Here is a 22,134-nt window from a genome sequence, read left to right on the forward strand (position 1 = left end):
CAAAGGGATGTCCGTTGGATATTAAGGGAGTCAAGTATAATAATTGAGAGTAGAGGACAATTAATTATCGAATTCTGATATTGCCGAGGAGTGTCATTCTATTCTCCCTGAGCACAAGAGCCCTTGAAAGACAAAAAGAACGTGAGAGCGAGTTATCAGATCTCAACCCCGGAAAACCTTTGACTGCCTCAGGCATGAATTATAGATTATACAAGATATTGTTTACTACAATTGGTGCATGGGATGAACTAGATGTGGATTATCAAGTGGGCTTCATGATAATTAATTCAGATACTTTATTTATTTATGTCATCAAGATGGCAAGTTACTCCCTACTACAAACCGAATAACAAAGGCATCAATATTCTCCGTCTGTACCTTCACCAAAACAAACTTGTATCATCACCGCGTCCAACGAGGATCCAATGGGAATCCAAGCTCTTGTGGGGCCTCTGACACAGATTGTATGCAATTATTTCAGCATTCAGGAGCCTCAACCTTGTACTCTCTAAGTCGAGTCTCAACTAGTACCGCTGACATTAAAATGGACAACAGAATATTGATCACAGATGAGGGCCAAGTTGAAGAACCCATCACGTTTGATTGGCTACATCAGCCACCTCCAGTCTATCGAATCAACCTCTCGTTGCCTCCATCAGAGAGATACACGGAACTGACACGACTCTACAGAGATCGAATGAGATCGGTACGAAGCATATTTGACGAATTACTCATTGCTCTGTCTCCCAAGATCCCAGTCAAAGTGGTTCACTGGATAGCCCGTGTCTTTCTACATGGACTTTCTACAAGAGAGGAAACCGAAGAGCTGCAGGGCATCAGTCGTGCCACTGATATCGACATTTACCTCCTGGTATGCTTCAATACAGGACTGGACCTTCTAATGGGATGTACCAGTGGAGGAGTACGCACCATAAATGGATCAGAAACCAAGATGCTCCATTTTAGGACTCTAGATTGGGGCATGGAAAAGTTACGCTCGCTGGTAGTGCAACTGGAATTCGTCCGCAACGAAAATCCGCAGCAGGTATTGGCAACAAGTGTGACATATGTCGGCTTTGTTGGCGTTTTGACGGGGGTCAGAAAAGATCTCAGCCTCTCGCTCAATTTTCGACCAACCCATGAATCGTCCAATAAGTTTTCTTTCTACCTGAATCATATTCTCGTTCTCCTTGGCAAACGCCCATCTGTTTCCTCGCTGCTTCGACAATGTCTCTTTTCATTTGAACCAAAGTCTCGCCGGTCAGGCTCGAGATTGACGTTACATTCACTAGATGATATCGTGATCAATATGCCGAAACAGCCCTCCACTGCAGCCTATCTCATCTTCAGCGATGGACAAAGAACAGTAACAATGGAAAAGGATGTCAATAGCGCATTCACTCGCTCCGACACACAGTTTATCGTGATCACAAATAACGATCAAGACTCGGACTCGACGCCATTAGAAGATAGAGTTGACAATAAGCTGAAGAGTAATGAGAGGCTCGCTCTGATCTCCCAAGAAGAATTCACGTTGCAAGATCTTATCGAAGATAGCAAAGCCAGACGCGCCTGCATGCAAGATAGATGGGATGCCAAAACGAAGGAGAGCCGACGGACTCAATCGAAAAGTTTATCCGAAGAGAGGTCTGAGGAAGACCATATCCCTCGACCAGGCGTTCGCTCATCGTTGCGCCTAAGGCAAAGAGCAGCGAAACGTCAAAAACAAGCTAATTTGGAAATGAATGCGCTTTCCGGAGACATTGCTATTTCAGAAGTGGCCATCACGCCCCAGGAAGCACTACAATGGCTTACCACATACCCGGTTGTTAATGAAGATACTCACTACGCTGCCTTGATGGATCCAGCCGAGGGCAAGATAATCTGGGTTAGTCAATATTACCCCGATCAAATTACATTATGAGCATGTACCGAGTCATGAAGATGGATTCCTATTTACTTAGTGGCTCTAAAAGTCACATACTTCGATCATTCTCTCTGACAAAGCGGTAGTGAGTTGAGCATAGCAGAGGGTCGAAGTTCCAGAATCGTCAGCTATCGATGCCCAAATTTTTTTTATCGTGACATTGTCATGGTTCACCTACTATCTGGATATAGTATAATACAAGCAATAGCAGTTAATAGATCCAGTAGTCAATCCTCATGTAGAAATAAGATTTTGTATGCTCGAAAATATAATACAGGGACTAGGTCCAATCAGGACTTCAAGTTGCCCAATTTGCACGTTTAGAAACAAATTATACAAGCAATATCACAAGCGAACTGCCAACCTTCAGGTCCATAGATATTAACATTAATACCATCACATCGTCAAAAAGAAAACAAATCAATCAGATTAAGCCCAGGAAGCAGGATTCCAGGTTGGCTTTTGGCGAAACAGAAAATAACAATGCTAATTAGCTCGGAGAAAAGCCAAAATGCACATGCAAGTAAATCGCGAATTTCTATATCGTCCAAGAATCAAAAGGTTTTGCCTAAATGTGGCAATAGGAAGTCACATTCCAAGATAGCAATTCTCATCTTAGGTTTGCAAAAGGGTAGAAGTGGGTATATGAAGATGCTATTCAGCGATCTCTCAGCCAAACGATATTATGCTCCGTGATGCTGCTTTCATCTACCCTCATTGCACGGAGAAGGGCATCTCGTGGCATATTTCCATAGAATACATCGTCGTCAGAGATACCTGAAGAGCTTGGTGTGCTTTTTTGAAGGATCTTCTCCAGTGATGAGCCGTCCAATGTGAAGTATAGCTTATCTTGGCTACCGACCCGGTCATTCAAGCAGTCAATCATCGAATCTAGTCGCTTCTGGATATTGCTCGCTAGCAACAAGGAGCTGTCCCAGTGACGACCGAGTGATTTGACCAGTTCAAGTGCACCGCTGATAAAAGAAACACAGTTTGGTAAATCGGCTACTAAACCAGCTGCGCTGAGCACGTCCACCGCGAGCAAAATCACATGGCCCAGGAAAGGGTTCAGGGGAATTCCCCGGGGAGATGGATCGGTAGAGACCTGTGAAGCTTCGAATTCCGTGGTATATTGAAGAGCAGTGACAGCAATTCTCAAGGTCTCCACGGCATGATATCGGGCTCGATGAATATACTCGGTCAAGACATCTGATCGGAGGCTTTGGTATCGGACGTTCCGATAGAGCTTCGTTAAAGTAGCGTGATAAAGCATGTGGCTTGAAACAAAGGAATCCGCTTTCCTGGTTTGACACGCTCGCTCTAGATTCGGAGCAGTGAAGACAAATGTCTCAGGTAATTGCTTTGTCCATTCTTCTGTCTGTCGAATGATAGTTGTGTGAACCTCCTCCGCAAGGTGGGCGTACCTATCGGACGGCGTATGCGACAGACGGAAAGTATGGTGAGACACATCACCCCAGATCGACAAGGTTTGAACCAAGTAGGCCATTGGGCTTAATGAGGATCGATCATCGTCGGCGGGGATAGTGGCCTGGTTGAGGACGGGTTGGAAGTATGGCGCCGTTGCGTATTGTTGGGCTTCGTAGGTTTCCTCTTTGCATGGAAGACGGATGAATGCAGATTCGGAAGAAATGGAGCTTGAGCATGCCAAAAAGAAAGAAGAAAATCGCTAGAAATATGTCAGTCCATAGTCCAATTACATCTTCGCAGTGAAGATGGCCAGAGAGCTGAAGTATCTCTTACATCTAAGATGAATGCCACCCAGAAAGTGCGACGGCGGCATTCCATCAACGCCTGAGGGTGTAATCCAAAATCACAAGCGTAATTCTGTTCAACAACGACTCCTCCGGATTCCATATTATATCGTAACCCGGAAACTGCGCGTGCAGCTGCCCCAGCAGAGTCCCAAGATCTGAACGGTGATCCAGCGGCATAATACAACAAGCTCATTATGGTATGACTTTGAGCGAGTTGGAGGGAAAGATTATGCTGACACTTCTGAATCGCGAAGCGAGCTATCCTGAAATTTTGTCTCAGTGTGCCAAGCCTGTCAGGTCGTTCCGAAAAGAATGATCCCAAGGCCAGCATCGCATAGAGGAGCATCTTATCCTCAGTGGACTTGGTGTGACATGACCTCAACCAAAGAATAAATCGTCCATGGGGAAATATATGGTAGAGACTATCGTTCACGTTTGTGAAGAAAGATTCAACATAATGCAGGGTCAGTTCCGGGTCATTCTCGTAGGGGTCAATCGTATAGCGGCCAGCAAGTGGATCGTCAGGTGTGATATCCGGCAAGTCGCCAATGATCTCCGAGTACTGTTGTCGTCGATGAAGCTCAAATTTGCGCGGTAGCTGAGCAGTTGAATCGCCTTCTGAATAATGACGAGGGATTCGATATCCTCGAGATCGGTAAACCCTGTCTGCGTCCGTCTCATATACACCCTCGGGACCCGATGGCGTTGGCATAGGGCCCTCGGAGGTTGGAGAATGTCCACTTGTTCCTGGGAGAGAAGTAGCACTATTCGAAGCACGTCCCATGTTGTAGATTGAGGATGAAACGTCTGAATGTGCTAGTGGACCGGGCGAAAAATCCTCTCCATCAGCTCCTCCCGAAACGCCAGCTTGTTGATGGCCTCTGAAAGAGCGAACACCACGAGGACTAGAGAGAGTCAGTATTCCTTTTCTTTGCAGGCTCACCACTGCATATCGACTTCACGTGTCTGAAGTAATTGGACTTACGCGCTCTCAAATCGACATTCACGCCCGGATTTCTGGCATTGGTCACACTTCGGCAAGTTCGGTTGACATTTTATCTTTTTCTCGCGGCATGTAAGACATGCTTGAGCAAGTCGCTTCCTGGGCTTGCCCGCCTTTGTGACACCCCAGTTGGCATTCACTGGAATTCCATCGATTGTTTTTGGAACATGGGATCCATCTGCGTAAACAAAACAGAATCCTTCGCCCTCAATATACTTCTCATCCACCACGTGAGGCAAAACTGTATTTCCTTGCGATCTCCCACTGTCGGGAGAAGAGAGCTCACCACTGGGTGCCGATTCATGGGGTAAGGGAGTACCATGAAGGAGTGGCTGTCTGGGCATATTCGTCGACAAAGGGTCACTGCGAGATGCGTGGTGGCTCATTTCCCTCGGGCTTGTCAAGGCAACTTGAGAGAGTGGCGGTAGATTGGGAGTATACGGTTGGGGGCCGGGAGTTCTTTCTTGTCCTCCAACTTGAGGAATATGTGAAACAACTCCTGGATCATGTTGACGATATGGAAATTGCTGCTCGCGGTGCTCGATATGCGGCGGAGTTGCACTGAATGGCTGGTGATAGGCAGGAGGCGAAGTTGGACCCGAGACAGGCGTTAGCAAAGACCTCACCGATGGAAGTTGTTGTGAAGATGGTTCTGTTGATGGTGGACTTCTTCCCTTCTCAAAGGACTCTGTTTGTTGATTCTGTCGTAGGAATGGATCCGATCCAAATTGCAAAGTAGCCGGGCGTGGAGGCGGAAGCTGGTATGGGTTATCCCCAGGTTCTGATCGATTAGCTCCTCGCTCCAGGGGCTGGTCCGACGATGGTGCGTCTTTGGCGGGTAACATACGACCGAATGGTCCGACATAATATCCAGACATTGCCGATATTTGAATCGATAGTAGAGCGGCGTTCCTTTTCACAATGGGCAACCATCTACATGGCAATCCTACCAAGTACCAACAATGCTAGCCTGGTTTCTTGATGAACCCTAGATGGCCGGCAAGCGTGATCGACGAGATTGAGAACGGTACAGGAGCTTTAAATTCCAAAACCCCACTCGGTTTATGCTCAGGTGTCGAAGGCCGGAGATTCGGGCCGTGAGAGGAGAGAGCAGCAATGATCTAGAGTGGTCAGAGAGAATCAGCAAGATCATTCAATCTCACCAAGCATGTGGACCTAGAGTTCCAATGAGATACCCACCTACCGATTCCGCTTGTTGCTGTTCGAGTCTGACGGTGGCTAGGAACCAGATGCAAATGGAGTATAATGCCAGAATTAGGTATAAAATTGAAGTGAAGGTCGCGATGCAAAATTTCCCTGGCCGTATACCTCGTAGTAAACACCAATGGATCCAATAGAAGGATCTTTGGCTCGAACGTAGGTGCAAATTCCCCGTGGCTAAACGGTTGGAGTCCTCGGCACTTACAGCACGCAGTTCACGCCCTGTCGTGGGTATTGTCTGAGAGAGAACTGAATTTGAAAGGAAAGTGAAACAGGTTCAAAAGACCAGCATGTCGCAAACGGCCCTGGCAGTCACAGACTCGTGTGCATATTCAACATACCAGGGTGGCTGCAGGGTCCCAATGAGTTGCATGCACTTCAAGAGACGGTTCCCTTAGGTTGAGGCACGAATTAATTAGATGAGCAACTCGCAAACGGATTATCGACTCTCCCAAGAACGCCGCGGAAGTCACCCCGAATGAGTGAAGATGAAATAAACTATTCAGACTTTGATCGTAAGAAGGAAAGGTCGAAAAAGAGCAAGCCAGGTGGCACTTGAGAACCAAAGAGCCAAGAAGAGTCCAGGTCAAATGAACGACTCGAACGTGGATCCACGAACCGAGATTGTGAATGACCCTAAAACAAGCACAAGACTTTCAAATCTCAAGATGGACGATATCCCTCGGTGATGATAACGAAGTCGGAACGATCGAACGAGCCGATGGTGGCACGCGGCTTGACTATACAGGGAAAAGTAGCCTGGTCGCAACCGTCGCTTGCCACTGGTTGCAAGGTATCCTGTGGGATATAGCTAAAAGTAGCGTCCCCACGATAAATACAATAAACTAAGAAAAAACGGAGTGCGGTTTGCCCCGTGAGTAACCTTGACGGGCGGTTCACTCCTTGGTGGATGCGAGCTGGATCCCCTCCCCCCTGCACAAAAACACTGGGGCAATACGCCAGGATTCTTCGGTAGATGATAATGAGGAGGGGCCAGGATAAAGAAAGGATTTGCAGGGGAGAAATCAAAGCAATTCAACAAAAATGAGAAGAAAATGGAGATTACTGTTCCCCCCAAAAAAGAGGATAGAAAGCAAATCAAAAAGGGAAAAGGACCGAACACGAAGCGAAACGAACCAAAAGGGGAGAAGAAAAGAGAGAAACAGAAGAGGGGTTCAACCTCCAAAGACTTCCTTCACAAAAGGGCCAGAGAGTGTGTACGGAGTGTACTCAGGATGTATTCTGAGTATTGTGTAGTTACGAAGGGATGGAGGGGGGGGCAATGAATGGACGATTACACCCAAAATACTACTCGGAAAATCCATGAAAATTAGTTTAACTACTCTGGACTTATGACAACCATACGATCGACGTGAAAGTGGGATCGATCTATACTGTTCTGGGTACACCCCGTCCGAGGAAATTCTCGAAGGCTCAACCCAAGACACATGGAAAATTCAGGATGAGACATGGACCCCCCGCCCCGACCTGCTGTCGTTTGCTTATGGGTGTATTATTTTTCACCCTATCCTTTTTCACCTGCAGGCGGCTCCTAACAGCGCCACCTGGGCTTGGTTTGGGCCTAGTAGGGTCGATTGCCAGCAGACATCGACTTGCCTCTATAGGGTTATCGAAAAATTGAGGTCCAGCGCTATTCAGTGGAGTCACCGGTCCAATCCGATCAACGATTCGGCATTTCGGTCCTGCACAAGGGATCCTCTGATCAACCGTCCGGTGGTCCATTCATTACATACATACATATATGTACATCTGTACGATGTCGGTTTACAATGAAGAAAGTTGGTGGTTCTTTGGATCCCGAGGCTGTTATAGCCGGCACTTTCAACGCATTGCCGTTAGAAATAACGCAGTGGAGTAACCCCATAACCAAGAAAATTCTTTTAATATATTCTAAATACAATCTCTTATAATGCTATCTACTGTATGTATGATAGATTAAATGGAAAAATATAAAATAAAATAAAATAAAAATGATGCCCACCTTTTCCAAGTCACATACGCCCGTTCTTTACTAGGCTTGGAGTGGGACAAGAAGCCACCGGTGAAGCCCCCCGGTTCGTCCGGGAGACCCATGCATAGCTCCAATTTTATTTACTGCGTCTTTATATTAATAGTGTATCCTCCATCCAGAATTTTTATTATCGCATATTATTTATTGTTTATTTCATGTTGGGCGCAACATCGGTGAATGCGTGATGTGCAGTTTCGCAAATGCATCCACATCTCGGCGGCCCCTGATTGACCTTTTCCTAGTATCTTTCGAGGACGATTGTATACCCGGCACGACCGGGTTGCTGAGCAATCTCTTGTATAGGATTGGGCGCTATATGTATATACTATCGAGTGTATTAACTACATATAAGCTCATCTGAATATTCCGCATTCCGGGCATACCTGAGTGCAGACATCGAGTTTAGTGCCCTAAACTCGTGCAGTCTCATATTGAGAGATTGAAGCTGCAGCTTGAAAAAGTATGAAATGATGGCACCAGTGAAAAACTAGGTAAAAAAAGGGCTCGTCATAGCCCGAATTGGATTAATCTTTATGTCTTTGTTTTGTTTTACAGACCCATTGTTTCGATTCCACCCCCTTTCACATATCAGATCTTTGATATACTCGAAACAACTTGAATATACATATACTGTACTGAATACATACTAAGATATTACTACACCAGGAACACGTACATTAAAAAGTAACACAGTTTGACGGAATTAAGCGCTTTGGCGAGCTGAAGAAACGCAATGACTCCAACAAGAACGACAACCAGCTTGTTTTGGGTCCGGAATGATGGCCGCAAGTACCCTCTCTCAGTGGGTCAGCAGTGCCTTCGGCCGGTGGCGCGGGCGACTAGATGCCTAGTCGGGCAAATCCTCCTGGATCCAGTGTTGGGGCCGCAGGGCTTATCTCTCTTTTGGACAGCCTCTCTGTGAAGATCGCCGGGATCGTATGGTGCACGCAAGTGGACTGGGTGGGCTCCAATGGGTTCCAATTTTTGCGCAAGACCCTCGGTTGAGAGTCAAAATGGTTCGGGTCTTCCCTGATGCGCGCCCTGCCCTAATTCCGACTTACTAGATAGAGTGTCAAAGCCGAGACCTTGTGTCTCCCCCCCTCTCCGCGGTTTTGATTTACACTGAATATTTGGTAGAGGTGGGTTTTTGGGTTTAATCGACCGTTTTGTCTATTCTCGTTGCCTTTTTTTTCTTTCTATTTTGGCCTTTTTTTGCTCTCTTTTTCTCGTTGTGATCTGATCTATTGCGGGCTTGCGTCGTGCGTGGAGAGGTGCGGATCCTCGGATCACAGTAGAATGTCTAGCCCGGCATGTGCAGATTCTGCTCGGTGCTTTTTTTTGGCGCCCACGATGAGCTCACATCAGATTTGGATGCCGTTTGTTTCAACGGCCAAGAATGACAAGAAAGTTTAAACACGATTCAGGAGTTTACTCTTTCTCCAGCTCCCACTAGCTCCCACGGAGTCCTGATTTGCCCCGACATACAAACATACGTCGTCATCTCTTTTGCACGAAGTACTTACACAATATGTATAGCTCACAAAGAAGTGTTCCCAGTATCTCCGAGGTTTTGACAGGGGATCCCGGTCTTCCTAGAAAATGTGCTATCCAATTGGGTCCACTATGCTACTCCAACGGAGATGGACTCCGGATTTGACCACGTATCGTGTCTCAAGACTATGGCGATCTGATCTGCAGCCCGTCATTAAGGATCCTCTGTAGTTGTAACCTCTAGTGCATCTTGATTCGGATTTCTTGGAATTTTGATTTTCTTGAATTTACTTTATGGCCATAAAAAGTTAAAATCAGTCCTGCATAGTCAGGAGTACACTTCTGAAGATCCCTGCTGGGATCTTCTCGAAAAGAAGATCAAAATCAGAGATCTTGAAATTGGTATAATTGACAAATGAATACCTCATGTACATACATGCTCCATAAACGCCGGTCAAATAATACGGATGATCCCCGTCATCGGGTCTTGATATGTCGCTAGAGCCCACCTAGAACAATGAGATCCGCGATGCCTAAACGCCAACCGGCATTTCTCATGGCCTCCATCTGGCATTTCCACCCGACAGAATTCGCAAGCTTCGCCGAGGAGGGTTAAAGTAGGATCACGCCATTGGCCAATTAGTCCTCAGACCCAGTTTTCCTCCGAATAAATACCGACTACGACGTTGCGGAGTGCTATGCTATGTAAAAGATCCAACTGCTGTACTCCGTACAAGTATAGGAAATATCAAATGCCGGACTCGAGAAGTGATGCTGTCGGGTTGATCAAATCATGAAGAAGTTTTTTGAGTGAGATTCTAAGAAAATGTTCTAGGATCCTCATGCCATTGGCGCTTTAACTTACCAACACTACACATCGTGTGTAGTGTCTACAAATGTACTCAACTCCGCAGCACTACATATGTACACTAGGATCATCCATCCTCTTCAACAAGATTGCATATTGGGATTTCGTATTCCATGTTCACATAGTACATATGTATCAGATGGTATGGAACACCCGCAGAGTCGGGTTGTACTCCTTCGGGTAATTAAGTTTATTGGCTTCTCAGGCACTATTGAATACTCGTCCTATGCATTCGGTAGATGATAATGTGACACAGCGAAAAAGGACACGCCATTCATGCAGTGCCAGGAGTCTAGGGCGACTATGCAATATAAGCAGATGGAGTAGAAGTGGAGCGACTGAGATTTCTTATGAGCGAAATACACGTTTGTCCTTCGTTCAGTGGATGCTGAAAGCCGACATTCTCCCAGAGAAAATATCGCACGTTATTGGATTGTCTTGGCAGTTATTAGTTTACAATAGCTGTGCTACGACTCTGCTACTGCACGCTGTATATGGCGTACTTAGTAGTCAGGGTTTGTCAACTAATCATCATGTTTTGCATCGCCTGTGCTTCCTTTTGTCTCCGCAGACTCCTGGGAAAGCCGGATTTGCTCCAGTAGCGTCGTTTTTCATTCCCCCTGGACCAATTCATGTTGGCTGAGACATACTTCCACACCGCAGTCCGGGTAGTCTATACTTAGTGACAGCTCCAGAGTCTAGGATCTACGAACGGAGCTCCGTTCCCTAACGGGTGGATTCAATTTTGTACCATTTTATGTTATAGTTCCCACCACGGAGCACGGAGGGTCTTGTAAATTGAATCCGGAATATCCGTACTGACTTTCTATCCATGAATGACCGACTACTAGTAACTACTAGGTCTTCCTTGTGCATCCCCTGGGACTAGGGGTAGCAAGTATACTTATGGGATGCATTATACAGGAATCCTGATATCGTTCGGCCGATCCTGCCGGTGCTCGTGCCAGCTGTTCCTTAACGTCCGACCGCAATTATGCTTACCCTCGAGAATACCAGTACTGCTAGTATTCATTAGTAGCGTGAAAGTAGAATTAGGGAAAGCTGTCTCAAAACCTTGGGAATGCTCGTGGCCTCGGAGAATTTTTCTGCCCCGATCCTCCCATCGAGGCTACCAGATTGACCACGCTATGCCCTCAAGAGGATCTCGGTTAGTTCTGATGTTCAATTCAGGTTGCATCTGCTCAACTTCGGCTCCCGTACATTTTAACTCATAGTGGGCTCGCTAGTCAAAAGGGGTCCCGCCGTCCCTGCGGCAGTCTCGAAGCTTCACGGAAAGAAGAGGAGATGAAAATCTAAAATCATCCAATTGATTTAATTTAATTTTGAAAAAATAGAACACACGATGCCCCGGAGTTCCGGTCTAGTCAAAATCAAGAAGTTAAACAATGCATTTGCCTAGCATTAACTTCTCTGGGAACAATACGATGAGATCGTCCACGGTGTCATTGCGCATCAAATAGGTAAAACTCAATCCATCACGAGAGTTCACGGTCCCGAATCTCGCCTCGCACGAAGCGATTCAATCTTGCACGATGAGGAAAGTCTGCACCGCCGGAACTGACGTACATCATCTCCACTTGGCATGACCATCGCTCCCTTTCGGAGCGAACAAACCATCAGCCGCGGACCCTGACGGTGCCCTTGGCGACGGCGTTGCACGTCCGTGGATCTTCGGCTCTCCACTCGCTCGAGCTTCGCTTGGATGCCACTCCTCGTCACCCGCTCGCCTAATCCGAATTCCGACGTTCGTCCGCGTCAGCGCTGGCGATTGTTCATGCCGACAGGCTCCTCTTCACTTTCCATAGTGCTGGGATTGACACGGCTTAGAGACGGGCTGTGATCACGAAATTTAAGGCCTGTTCGCATGTACTCAACCTCTGCTTTCCTTTTTCTAGACATCGTACTATGACGATTATGGGGGGAGTTAGAGAGCCGGCGCCTGCCGACCAAAGTCTAATATATTGAGCTTCTAGAAGGAATTCAGCTAGCATGTGAACTACAGCAAGCTAGATGCACGTACTCTACAAAGTATGTCCGCCTCCGTGCTAAGAGTCCGTTCAAGATAAGACACTAGGAGGATCGGAGCCTTGCGATGCCAATTCATAGGAAAGTAACGGTGGGAAGGACTTCCCTATTTCTCCACGTTTCAGGTAAAATACCATTCCATGAATGATCTCTCAAGCAATCATGCATTGGTGATTATGATCGCCACAAAGAACCAGGATCATCCTGTTGACAGGCCCGTCAGTCAGTTTCGTACTTCCGGTTGTTAATGTCATGGGGCCTGGTTCAGGATGGCGCTACTTTCGGTTCGAGTTTTTTAGTGTCCGGTGATGTTTCATCTGGCTGGGGATTGCGCTAACAAAAAAAGATCAATCTAATTGATTGCTTGGCTTCAACGGTCGGTATACAACAATTAGTACGGAAAAAATTTGCATTGCCTAGGTTGAAATTCGGGATCCGGTACATGTGATCCACTGGCAGCTGTCAGTAAGGATCAATTGCACTAAAATCAATTGAACATGCTGGCATCTTCAAATTAAATTGTACGGGCTTGAGCATGACTTAGAACTTCTGAATTTGAATAGAGCTTAAGATACAACGTATCTGTACTACCATTTTTTGTAAGAAGCTAGAAAGGTAGACATTAAATTTTCAACCATAAAGGTTATCAATGTAATTGTTTTATTGGAATAATATAAGACGTGATATTTTCTTTGGCAGGAGTACATACGTAGTTCATAATTACTTATTAGTTACTAGCTACTTAAGTATTACTCCAATCACTGCCCGGATGTAGTTGCACAGGAAGCCCCGAAATGCAATGGATTGCCTCATATTAGTGCTACCATTACTACAGGTAGTGAGTTAGTGATCCTGGTTCACTGTAATAGAGACAGTGGCAGATTATGAAATCCTAATAGATTTCTAGACAGTAAATTTTGGAGCACAGTAGTACCACTTCTATAACATTATTTCAGGCAGTATTCTGGTACAAAACATGAGCAGCGATAGTGATATATCTATAACCTTTGTAGGTACAAATGTCAAATTTTGAATATGACATTTCTGGACTCGGAGTAATGCCAACCTTTCTAAGTATTCACGAAATAAAATGGTTCTCACGTTAGAATATCCAATTCAATAACATGCCAGTAATTCGTATAGCTTGATTGAACCGGACAATTTCGAATACCGAGCGAAATCTAAGCTTTCGGATACCAGATTGAAGATCCAAAAAGCCGAAGTACCTTGGTGGCCAGATTTCTAACAATTCTCAAAGAATGTATTTTTAGCGAGTTCTATCTCTATTCCTATGGCGATTGGATGTATGATCAAACTCATTAGAGAACTATGTTTGCATTGTGGCGTGGTCAATAGATGCGGTGTATATTTGGTCGGTGCATATTGGGTTGTCTGCAGTGAACATGACATGCAGTCTTCAAAGGTAGTTGCAATTTATGATACACCTGTAGCATCTAATTGAGCGTGCCAGCCTTCACTTCAGAGGTTGTAGATCAAGCTTCTCGAGTACCAACAATAGCAAAGCATTTAATGCAGATGCATCGTTCAGGATTACATAGCTAACTACTGCCTTACACTTACCACTAGAAATCTACAGGGGAATACTGTATGAGAATAAACCGATCATATTATACTCCGGAGCCTTGGGTATTGCAAAAAAGGCATTGATTCATTTTTGCTCTGGAAACTACCATTTTTCATCGTTCAACAAATTCGTATAAGAGAAGAAGCCCATGAGAGCACACGCTTACTCCTCAGACAGAACCTTGTTGAAAGCATCACCGGCACGTGTGGGCTTGCCACCCTCAACCTTCTGCTGGCCGAGCTTCTGCTTGGAGTAGGCAGCGGCGTAGGGGTTGAGGCGGAGCATGACCTGCTTGTTGCGGAGAGGGTTCTTCTTCTGGACAACACCACGCTTGGTGCGGGCCTCACCCTTGGGAGCGCGGAGGACGGACTGGATTTCAGAAGAGTTGATGAGACGGGCCAGATCAGCGTTGGCAACGTTGTTGGAGGGCAGGAGGAAGTCCTTCTTGAGGGCCGAGGGGGTGGTGGTGGTGCCGTAGACCTGGTCAAGGGCCTCGAAGGCGGAGGAGGTCCAGACGATGAAACGACCGACGTGGCCACCGGGGGCGAGCTGAAGGAGGTTCATGGCGAAGACGGAGGAGGTCTCAACACCGGGAACGTTGCGGAAAGCCTTGACGAGCTCCTTGCCGTCGGTCTCGGGGTTGTAGATGACCAGAGGACCGCGGCGCTGGCGGTGGCGGCGGTTACGGAGCTTACCCTTACCAGCACGGAGCTTCTTGGACTTCTGGACCTTGATGAGCTCGTCACCGGCACCGAGGGCCTGGAGGAGGGCGATGGCGGCCTTGGTCTTGGTCAGAGCACCACCGAAGGTCTTGGACTCAACAACGAGGGGAACCTCGGGGACCTTGGCGACACGGTGGCCACGGGCGAACAGAAGAGCGGGGACGGAAGAAGCAGCCAGAGCAGAGGCGGTAGCGAAACGCTTCTGGTTCAGGTTGATCTTCTGGTGCCACTTGCGCCAGACCTTGGTGGGAGCGAACATACGACCGGAACGGCACTGGTTACCGAAGGCAGCCTGACCAGCACGGTGAGTACCACCACCAGAGACACGGGGAATACGGGCGACAGCACGGCCTATTTGATATCAAACAAATTTCGTTAGTACTTTGCGATTGCCAATTGAAGCAATTTTGACGTGAAAATCCTTCTCCCCAATGGGATCGCCCATTTCGAAAAAAAGTTCCATCTCATGTCGAAATTTTTCATATCTCCACGTACCGGTACCCCAGGACTCAGCAGAGGTCTGCTCGCCGGCCTTCTCGCTCACAGCGTAAGGCTGGCGCTTGTTCTTGGCCATACCAACGTGCACCTGCCTGTAGGAGAGATTTTCGTCAGCATTTCCACCTCCAAATGACCTTCATATTATGCGGGTTTGGCGTACTGGACAATGTCCGAACGGATGGGCGCAGAGAAAACGGAGGGCAGGGGCTGGGTGGCCCCGGAGGCCTTGCCCTCAGCTGTGGCGATAGAGACGGTCGGACGAGACGCCATTGTTGTCGGTCGATGTCGATGGTGAGGTTGAAGACCAAGTGGTTTCCCAGTTGGGGCTCACCTGTGGATTTTTTCGCTTACTGAGTTGCGGGTCGTGGGTGTGGGAAGCCCTAAGCCCTTATTCCCCCTTTGGGCCTAGACACCCGTTAGCTCACTGCACGGGCCATATTATGTCATCCAGATTGCCCCACTCGTGACTGATATTAATGCCTCAGACACAAGGCCAACGTATACAAAAGAACTATACAAACTCAAATATACTCGCCTCAACGACCTCACATCAGCATTTTTCGACTATGTAATAGCACCAAGAGGTAGAGATTTGTTATTTTATTTGTTATCCGCTACTTTCCTCCTGGCTCAACTCTTCAAAGTCGTATACTCAAGTTCATCTTCTAAGCGCCGGCGCTCCCTCCTGAAACATGTCACACATAAGGGGTTCTCTTCGCTCCGTTCCCCGTGCGCAAATCTTTCGATTACACATAAGAATCTCAGAATTATGGCATCTAAGTGGCAGTAGTTGCACACTAGCGGTATCAAGCGCCTTCAACCCGTCCGCCAACGAACCCGTCGTTTCACTCCCCTGATAGATGCATGCTGGCGTCTTTGGAGAAGGGGCCAGCGGCTATCTCATGGAAGCATAAGAAAAGACGCCTGGCGTCTAGTCAAGTTCAAAATCGGTGTAAACTTGTCCCCTCTTTCAAATTTCCTTTTGAGCGACGCCCTCTGCGTTCTTCCTCGTCACTTTGGTCTCCTCGGCAGGCCTTCCAAGCCTCTATACATCCTTGCGTGGGCCGTATAAATCAGAAATGGCCAGAGGCCCACCATGCCATCACAATTCCCTAATGAAATGCTGAAAAACCTTACAGTTATCTCACAAGGGCCCGGCTGGCGGCCATCTTACCTACGAAGACGAATCTTGACTCTTTTTCTTCTAACCTTCGGCGCAATAATCGTCGCCCTTGAACTATTATATCGATCATCCAACGTTAATAATGGAATCGCGGCTTCGAAACAAGATATTCATTACCTATGGACCTATGGGCCGACCGCTATCCTTACTATAATCACTACTTTTTGGTCACGAGTAGAATACCAGGCGAAACAAAGCGCACCTTGGCGGGCACTACATGATAGCCCTCAACCGGCAGAAAAGAGTGTGCTACTCGACTACATATCAGACCTCCCTCCCGTCGCGATTTGGAAATCTTTGAAGAACAAACATTTCCCTGTCGCCTCCAGCATTACATGCTTTTTGTTATTGCGACTTATTATCGTATTTTCAACCAGTTTGTTCTTGTTACAGGATGTTCAAGTTCAGAGACAAGGTATTCCGATCAATATACACGAAGGGTTCAGCACGCATAATTCCAAAATCACTACCGTCGGATCCCAACCTTACGATATACTCAATGGCATCATTTTCGACAATGTCACGTATCCTATGGGTACGACTGAAAACCTAACGTTTCAAGAGTTTTCAACCCCTAGTCTCCCCGATAAATCAATAGTCATTGCACCAATTGATGGGCTTATGGCAGAGTTTGATTGCGAAGCCGCAGATCTTAATATTAGAAATTTGACGTATCTTGCGTACGATGGCGGTCTTGTATCGACGAATTTTGATGTTGGTATATCCTCTACATCTTGCACGATTTCAAAAATACAGCTTCTATCAGGCACCAACAGGACGACGGCTGTTTTCCAAGGAGGTAAATGTGGAAACTCCAACAGTACGGATGCTTATCGCATAGTCCTGTCAATAGCTGAGCCTTATGAAAGAAATATCACGCCTACAGAAGCTCCCAAAAATCGTCCTGCCGACAAAAATAAAAATTGGAGGATAGTACACCTTGGTATCAAGAAATCGATATCTATGATATGCACACCCAGTCTTTCATCTCTTAAGTTGGAAGCAGAAGGAAATGCTACTGAGCAGTCGTCCTCGATTCGCTTTCGGGATATCAAATCCGAGAAAGCTGATCTTACGGGACTTACGGCTGGAGACATCGCCGAGTTTGTAGTCGAAAACACCACATCGACCAGAGGCTTTAGACCAGTTGAAGATTCCTGGCAATTCAGCTACTATGCTAGTGTTGACACTGGATACAATCTTGGATTACATTTATTGGGTGCAAATTTGACGGTAGAAGCACTTTGGCAAGAGGGCATGCTCGAAAAGTCTGCCAACGCATTCTACCGTGCGGTTACAGCTCTTCTTATGCACATGGGTCTTGCACAAAGAACCGAGTCGACAGCATTTGGATCTGCAATTGTCCATGAGAACCGGGTTGTTATGATAGAGTTACCTTTGCGTGGAATGGAGGTGTGTTTAGCAATTGTGATGACATTGACAATTTCTATGATCCTGTCTCTGCCAATTGTGCCAACGACTACGTGGAATCCAAACCATGTTTCAGCTATGGCTGCTATAACAGCAAACAGCCACGCATTTCGAAAATCTCTTCATCGCACTGGTGTGGTTTCTCACAACAAGCTACTGTCCCGGCTTTTAGGAAGGCAATATTATTCACAATCGACACCTAAAGGCACATCCATTGGAATTGTTTACAATGAAAGGGATGACTCTCAGCTTGATACCCAATTTGGGTCAGCCTATTTGCCATGGAAGCCATTTCCTAATCTTGTTGGCCGTATAGTCATCTTCCTTCTCGTGCTATCAGCCATCCCGGTGCTCGAAATTTTGTTACGTCTCTCAAACACCAGAGATGGAATAGGCGATGCATCTTTAGGAAATGATTATGCGCACTACCTGTGGACAATCCTCCCTGCGCTAATAATGGTAGCAATAAGTCTTTTCTTCGGGAGTTTGGATTTCAATGTCAGATGTCTTGCCCCGTATGCACCTTTAACTCGGCCCAAGGGAGCTGTATTCGAACGATCTTTGGGCCTCAATTTTCTCGATTCCCTAGGGCTGGTCAATGGGGTTAGATCAATCAGTTCCCGTCATTTTGCAGTCCAAGCAACGACACTTGCCACCGGCGCTTCACTTTTTCTGACGATTGTCACCAGTGGTCTCTATTCAGTGATGGAGGTTCCTTTTCACAGTGAGGTGAACTTCACTCGAGTTGGAGGCTTCCCAGATCCAAGAACAATTGCAGGGCCTTCGAGAAATATGAACGAAGCTAAGGAAACAAATGGCATTCTCACTGCAGAGTATATTCTTCAATATAACTTCACGTATCCTCGCTGGACATATGAGGATCTCGCCTTTGCAGAAGTTTCCATCGACAAGGACTCGCTACAGACAAGTCTCAACGAGTCATTTGTGGATGTTCGTGTTCCAGCCTTGAGACTGGCACCTGTGTGCAAAATTCAAACGGCAGCAGATTTGATGCCAAATCTCACGGAGCCTGAGTTTGGTTCTGCTGGTAGTCATCAACTAACTTATAATCAGCTAAGATTGGCTTGTCCCGGTAATAACACGAATACAAGGGCAAATTTAACAACGGAAATTTGGAAAACAATTGGATCCGAGCCCTTTGGATATTCTTCGCAGAGTCAATGCAGTGTTGAACCGGGAAACAACAACGGTCTTGTCGGTGCATCTCATTACACAACATTCTATCTCTGGGGCTATCTTCACGACAAATCTATACAGCACATAATGGGTCTGTCATGTATACAATATGCCGAAACCGTCGAAGTGCAGACGCGTTTCCAGTTACCAGGAATGGATATTGATGAGACGTTCCCACCAGTTCCCGACGAATCTTCGGCAAAATTGGCCCCGGACCTTTACACGCCAATACCAGAGTGGTGGATATTGAACGCCAATGGACAATTTCCCAAATTCGATGGATTCTTTCAAGACTTGACCTCTGGAAGATATGCAGTCCCCATCGAAGATTTCAAAACCGAAAAGAATGACGAAAGAGTGGTCGAAGCAATCAAGTTTCAGCATAAACTAATCTCAGCCCAGCAATTCAATAACTATACGCGTGGGACCGCGAATGACAGTGTGGTACATCCGACAATACTTGGAAATATCACGACATCGAACCGACTGCGCGTTATACAGGATCCCGTCTCTACACGGATCTTAGAAGGGTTGCTGGCATTCATATTGGTGCTGGGTATTCTCGGATCAGTATTGTTGAACACAGACCGTGTCCTCCCGAAGAATCCTTGCAGCATTGCAGCTGTGGCCAGTCTCCTGGTAGATTCGCAGTTTCTTGAAGAGTTTCTGGCGGGAGCCTGGGATCCGGAAGATAAGAAGCTGGGGCAAAAGTTTCCTCGTAAAGTATTCCACCTGGGGTGGTGGGAGTGTGGAGAAGAAAATAGTACCGAGATCGGAGGAAAGGTATTTACCATTGATCACAGACCGATGAAGACAGAAAGCGTGATTTGAATTAGATTTGGAAACGAATGGCATTTTGAAGCCAAGATATTAACGAATCGCTGAACTCAGGATATATCATTATACATACTGGGTGACGTTTTTGGATCACATAGCAAATAATCGCGAAGAGAATTGTAGACCTTCATCAGTAGATCAAAGTCGATCGTCTCGTGAATAAGCTTTTATAGATCTTGTATATCAAAATGTTGAGCGCCTTAGTGGGTTAGAACCCACTCAGACCCTAGGGAAGGAGGTGCTGCTGAATTGTGTCCACCGGGTAAGTCATGTACTACTACATCAGTATAGTACTCGCAACGACTTGTATTTGGTGGGGCTTCATATTTCTATAATGAGTATACTTTATTAGGGCTTCTATCACGTTGATCAGGTAAATATTTTGAATTGACAGAGCATTCAGCTCATCTCATATTTCTCAAGCCCTATCTCCCCAAATGTACATGATGTAAGATAAAGATGGTGCACTGAAATGAAAGGGGTCCGTCCCACAAAGTATTTTCTGGAACTGGAAAAGAAAGGAAGTAAAAGATGCAAAAATGCAAATGAAGTAAGACAGCAACCAACGCCGGCGAAGGTTGAAAAAAAAAGTTAAGAATGAGTACTCAAGCAATGAATGCTTTAAGCATGGCTGGATTCACCGATGGTGCGCTTGCGGAAACGCAGCTTGGAGATCTCAACGGCCCGTTTGGAGGCAGAGACTGAAAGTTCAGAAGATTGACCCCCATCACACTTAGTACCAGCAGCAAGCTGTTGAGCAGGAGTCCATTGGCCACCTGCGCAGCGTTGGAAGGAAGATCCACCGATGCAGTTCCACTGACCCTCTGGGCTGCAGGGGCCACTCAGAGTGCCAGAACCCGAGGAAGAGCCAGAGGAACCCGAGGAGCCGCCGGAGGAGGCAGAGGGAGCAGGAGCAGGCTGGGTGCTAAAGGGAACAGGCTGGGGAATGACGGGGGCCGTGGTCTGAGTCGGGGCAGGGACAGGGTCTGGTGCAGCAGAGGAAGTGGGAGCGCTAGTAGGCTCAGCAGAGGAGCTTGAGCCAGAGTCAGAACCAGAACCAGATCCTGAGCCTGAGCCTGATCCAGAAGAGCCTGAGCCCGATGTGCCAGAGCCACCGAAGGAGGCTTGTCCAGTGCATGCATCTTGGCCCTCGGGTTGAAGGTTGGACTTGGTACCGAGATATTCGATGTTGTCACCAGGCTGAGGGAAACGAATATCAATGCCTTCCTTGGTAGTGCAGCCGTTGACATTGGCGACAAACATGGGTGGATAGTTGGAAGATCTCTTCTCAATGATCTGGATCTCATCAGGGGTGCGCTTCTTGGAGCTACTGGTGACAGTGACAGGAGCGCAGTTCATGTACATCTCGCGGTTGCCGACACGGTTGAACCAGGTCCAAGCAAGAGTATATTTGCCGGCCTCGATGTCTTCGGGCATTTTGAAGTGGAATACAGAGTTATCGTTGCCAGAAAGATTGCCCTCTGCCTTAGCTGGGCAACCACCCTCGAAAGACTTGATAACCTTCCACTCGGAGTCCTTGGTGGGCTCACGGTCAGTGGTCAGGCTGATCTGGCATGAACCACCACCGTGAACAGCACTGCCCTCGAAGGTCAATTCCTGAGTTCCACCTTGAGCGATCATGTTCTCTTTAGTAGTTTCAAAGGCATTGGGGCGGAGCTTGCAAGGAAAGTCGCTGCCGTCGGCTGCGAGAGGAGAGTTGTTGAGCGAATCCTTGCTGTACGGAACAGGGTTGCTCATAATCATGTGGGCGTTGGCCATGGATGCGCCGAGAACGGCAGCGATGATAGACTTGGTGAACATCATGATGAATATTCAAACGACTTTTTTTATCGGTTCGACTGAAGTTTTTCTGAAAAAGTAAAGATGGATCCAATTCGTACCAGACGAGTGGGATCAAACAGGAAAGGATTGGATGTTGGTAGTTGCGAGAGCGAAAAGAGCGATGGCTTCCTGCGCCAATTTGTAAGTATGAAGGAAGAAAAGGAGAAAAGAAAAAAAAATCCGAGATCATGATCATGGAAAAACATGAAGGTGGTTCAAGAAGAGGCTGGTGAATATCATCTCGGAGGATTTATAGGTAGAAAGGGATTGTGATGTCGTCAATAGAGAAGTCACCAAAGTCACCAGCCTCCCATTGTGAATCAAGATGGATGAGACAAACAGGTAACGGCCACGATCAATTAGGAACGAAAGAATTGGAAACAATACCTTTTTTTTTTTCTTTTGGGACAACAGAAGTTGTTTGACTGAACAATGCTGCTATTCACCTGAGGTTGTTTTCAAACCACCGGGGATGA

At 46.8% G+C, this 22,134-nt stretch overlaps 5 protein-coding genes across 5 annotated transcripts; 2 read left to right on the plus strand and 3 right to left on the minus strand.

The window, feature by feature from the left end:
• Nucleotides 1–544: 544 nt before the first annotated feature.
• N7469_002829 (uncharacterized protein) lies at nt 545–1,924 on the plus strand (the record flags this gene model as incomplete). The annotated part of the gene is made up of 1 exon (XM_056641749.1): nt 545–1,924. One exon carries the CDS (start codon nt 545–547, stop codon nt 1,922–1,924), a length of 1,380 nt encoding a protein of 459 aa, XP_056504243.1.
• A 661-nt stretch (nt 1,925–2,585) lies between these two features.
• N7469_002830 (Zn(II)2Cys6 transcription factor) lies at nt 2,586–5,583 on the minus strand (the record flags this gene model as incomplete). The annotated part of the gene is made up of 3 exons (XM_056641750.1): nt 2,586–3,614; nt 3,689–4,607; nt 4,688–5,583. The coding sequence occupies 3 exons, from the start codon at nt 5,581–5,583 to the stop codon at nt 2,586–2,588; spliced, it is 2,844 nt and encodes a 947-aa protein (XP_056504244.1).
• An 8,527-nt stretch (nt 5,584–14,110) lies between these two features.
• N7469_002831 (60S ribosomal protein uL4) lies at nt 14,111–15,438 on the minus strand (the record flags this gene model as incomplete). The annotated part of the gene is made up of 3 exons (XM_056641751.1): nt 14,111–15,021; nt 15,166–15,260; nt 15,329–15,438. 3 exons carry the CDS (start codon nt 15,436–15,438, stop codon nt 14,111–14,113), a joined length of 1,116 nt encoding a protein of 371 aa, XP_056504245.1.
• Nucleotides 15,439–16,264: 826 nt separating this feature from the next.
• Nucleotides 16,265–19,810, plus strand: N7469_002832 (DUF3433 domain-containing protein; the record flags this gene model as incomplete). Its single annotated transcript, XM_056641752.1, has 1 exon — nt 16,265–19,810. The coding sequence occupies one exon, from the start codon at nt 16,265–16,267 to the stop codon at nt 19,808–19,810; it is 3,546 nt and encodes a 1,181-aa protein (XP_056504246.1).
• A 627-nt stretch (nt 19,811–20,437) lies between these two features.
• N7469_002833 (lytic polysaccharide monooxygenase AA11 family protein) lies at nt 20,438–21,640 on the minus strand (the record flags this gene model as incomplete). Its single annotated transcript, XM_056641753.1, has 1 exon — nt 20,438–21,640. The coding sequence occupies one exon, from the start codon at nt 21,638–21,640 to the stop codon at nt 20,438–20,440; it is 1,203 nt and encodes a 400-aa protein (XP_056504247.1).
• Between the last annotated feature and the right edge of the window lie 494 nt (nt 21,641–22,134).

Source organism: Penicillium citrinum (genome assembly GCF_028827155.1).
Source record: "Penicillium citrinum strain IBT 23319 chromosome Unknown utg000002l:1.0-3833315.0:1.0-3834789.0, whole genome shotgun sequence".
NCBI classification, from domain to species: Eukaryota; Fungi; Ascomycota; class Eurotiomycetes; order Eurotiales; family Aspergillaceae; genus Penicillium; species Penicillium citrinum.